Genomic DNA, 3,138 nt, shown 5'->3' on the forward strand with positions numbered 1-3,138 from the left:
CGCTCTTCGCCTCCGGCTGGCGTTCCTTTCGTTTTCCTTTCGTATGTATACGGCCATCCGTCGCGTCGCGTCGCGTCACCTCGGTGGTGTCCCCGAAGGACGCTTCCCGTCGTTCGTGGATGCACAAAACGTCCCTCGATTCTCGCGTAGCGCACCGAGAACAGCCGCGCGCACTTTTCTCCTTAGATTCTCACCGTCGTAACGATAATAACGACCAACGACGACGGCGTCGATGAGGGCAACGCGGCCGCCGAGGTTCTCGATGAGATGTTCGCTTCTTCGAGCGAACGAACGAACGGGTAGACGGACGTACGGAAATCGAGTTGACCGTAAACGAATTACTACGCACTTCCGACACAGGGGTATCGCACGGTTCGGTCACGGAGAACTATTCGCGAATCGTAGACAGATCGCGGAAGAATAGACAGGAACTGAATTCCTCGTCCTGTCACAGTTCCGAGGATGACGACGATGGTTGGGACTCTCCGTGGCGTTGCTGGATGGCGATACCGAGACGGTGTTTTTGACGAGGCACGATTTCGTTCGTGCCTCGTATCTAGCCTCCCCGATGATCCGGGCTCGGCCTCATTGAACCCCGTAAAACCTCGATGAACATTGATTGTTCAAAACGATGCAGATATAACGGCGTGCAGCCGCGAACTTTTGTCTCTCGGATGGTGTATATGTGTGCGTGCGTGCGTGCGTGCGTGCGCGTTTGTTTGTTCGTTGCGCCACGTTGCAGGCTCCCTTCGTCCGAGGCGTCGGACTTAGGAGCAGAATGAACGCGAACTAGCCGCGTCGAGACAGTTCGGCGGCCACGGTGGCTACGAGTTGCTGGAGTAGCTGCCGTTGCGTGCCTGCAGGTAATGATGATAGAACGGAGGGAGCGTGTCCGGCGGCGACGATGCCACCGGATTGTTCACCGAGTTTTGTGAGGTTATCGAGAGGCCCAACGGGGGAGGCCCGGGCGAACGCTAGTGAGCCGCCAACGAGTGGGCCGTGAGACCCTGAGGACTGAGCATCGGCGGACTATGGCTGTGTCCCATAGGCGATCCATGAAGGTGATCTTGCGGATGGTAACCCTGATGAAGACCCGGTTGTCCCTGGTGTCCCGGCGGCATTCCCTCCATGATACCGTCGCCGAGCGTGTTCGGCGGCGTCATCCTCTTCTCCTTTTGCCGTCGGTTGCAGAACCACACCCTGACCACCTCTTTCTCGAGCTGCAGACTGTCCGCCAGCGAGGTGATCTCCTGGGCGGATGGTTTCGGCTGTTTGTGAAAGTGTTGCTCGAGGGCGCCTTTCACGGACACCTCGATCGAGGTGCGCTTCTTCCGTTTCCTTCCCTGGGCGGCGATCTTGTCGATGCTCGTCGGCGAGCCGGTCGTCGAGTCCGCCTCCTCTAACCACTTCTGCAGCAGCGGCTTCAGCTTGCACATGTTCTTGAAGCTCAGCTGAAGAGCCTCGAACCTGCATATCGTCGTCTGCGAGAAAACGTTACCGTAGAGTGTACCGAGCGCTAGACCGACGTCCGCCTGGGTAAAACCGAGCTTGATACGACGTTGCTTGAACTGTTTCGCGAACGCCTCGAGGTCGTCCGAGGTCGGCGTCTCGTCCTCGCCGGCGCTGTGGTCCCGGTCGTGCGCGTGACCCGGGTGCAACGCGTGACCGACCGGCGAGCCCGGATCCCTTAGGTTCGGATGGAGTCCGGTCTGGTGATTGTGCAGCTGAGGATGATGTTGATGCGGGTGCGGGTGTAGCATACCGTTCATCGCGGCATGATACTGTTGAAGGGTGGTGGGCGAGGCCGCTCCACCGCTCTGATTGTAATGGGCCGACGGTACGACAGGCGCGTGCCAAGGATGCGGCGAGGCCATTCCCGGCGATTGATGAGGACCGCCGCGATGTGCGTGCATCGACTGGTCGTTTGCCGCGGCCGCGGCCGCAGCGGCGGTCGCCGCCGCCGCTGTCAACGGTTTCACATCCAAACCGGCTGTGTTCCCCTGGTGCGGATGATGGTGCGGATGATGGTGCATACCCATCGAGGACGCCCAGTGGTCGCTGCTAGGTTGCAGGCTCACCCAGGGATTCGCCGACGAGAGGCTCGCCGTCGGATGCGACAACCCATTCGGGGACGGCGACGACGACACCTGGTGATGATGATGATGATGGTGATGATGTTGCGGCGCCGGCATGTACTTCATCTCCCCGGCGTCGGCGGCGCTGCGAGGCGAGCTCGAGGAGTAGCCACCCACGGCGATGTTCATCCCGATCGCGTTTCCCGAACCAACATCCAGGTCGGTCGACACTGCGCTACCAATCGGCATGTACGTGGTAGCGGCCATCTACTTCCCCTCGTCCAGAGGTACGCGAAACCCACTCTGTTCGTTTGCTTCTCGGCACCCTTTCAGCTCGCGCTTCGGTCTCCCTCCTACTAGATTACGTTCGGGCTGCCCCGGGCAGGGCACCCCTTCGCTTAACTTCACCGCCGCTAACTTTTATTCTCGTTTCGCGTTTCTTCCGTTTCTCGTCCTGTGGCCGTTGCCAACTAGGATCGTTTCTACTCCTTTGTTAAAGTCTTTCTCGTCTATCGTTGCCAAACACACCACCACCAATCGCGTATCGATCGAACCTTTCGGAGATTCGAGAATTAAACAGTACGATCTCCAACGAAGAACCACGCCGAGTCCTTCCTTCTGCGTCCCAACAATCCTTCTTCGCGGCCACGTAGAACAAACGACTCGTTCTCGTCAGTGATCACGAGTCACACGTTGCGCACAGTCCATCGTTCTCGAGGACACTCCGAAACTCTGGTGAGCGACATCATTCCGCGTGAAAACAACTCGTAGTCCATAGCTTGTTGAAAAGTGAACGATGGCAAATCCTTGACAGCAGATACTGGCACGCGAAACTAGCTCTTCTCCAGATGAGACTTCTCGTCCTCCGGGGACCGTCCCCGTCGGAGAACGGGGATGTTCAGCCGGTCTGCGGCTTCACGAACCTCCAAAACGACTGGGTTCACCCTCGTGGCAGGTATGTCTTTCCTTCGACTACCCGCGACAAAGACACCTAGCCTAGTGCCCGAGTAATCGTCGATAAACCGAATCACTCGCGACGTCGATCGGGGGTTCTTTGCCGGAG

General features: G+C 58.5%; 1 protein-coding gene across 1 annotated transcript; it reads right to left on the reverse strand.

The window, feature by feature from the left end:
• Positions 1–926: 926 nt before the first annotated feature.
• Positions 927–2,416, reverse strand: LOC107192849 (POU domain protein CF1A). The gene has a single exon (XM_015582191.1). The coding sequence runs from the start codon at positions 2,340–2,342 to the stop codon at positions 975–977; it is 1,368 nt and encodes a 455-aa protein (XP_015437677.1). The 5' UTR covers positions 2,343–2,416; the 3' UTR covers positions 927–974.
• Positions 2,417–3,138: the final 722 nt, after the last annotated feature.

This window comes from Dufourea novaeangliae, unplaced genomic scaffold, assembly GCF_001272555.1.
Source record: "Dufourea novaeangliae isolate 0120121106 unplaced genomic scaffold, ASM127255v1 scaffold445, whole genome shotgun sequence".
In the NCBI taxonomy this organism is placed as follows: Eukaryota; Metazoa; Arthropoda; class Insecta; order Hymenoptera; family Halictidae; genus Dufourea; species Dufourea novaeangliae.

Bases quoted from the DNA above. Each gene is read 5' to 3' on its own strand.
- LOC107192849 (XM_015582191.1), bottom strand. From the start codon at position 2,342: ATGGCCGCTACCACGTACATGCCGATTGGTAGCGCAGTGTCGACCGAC.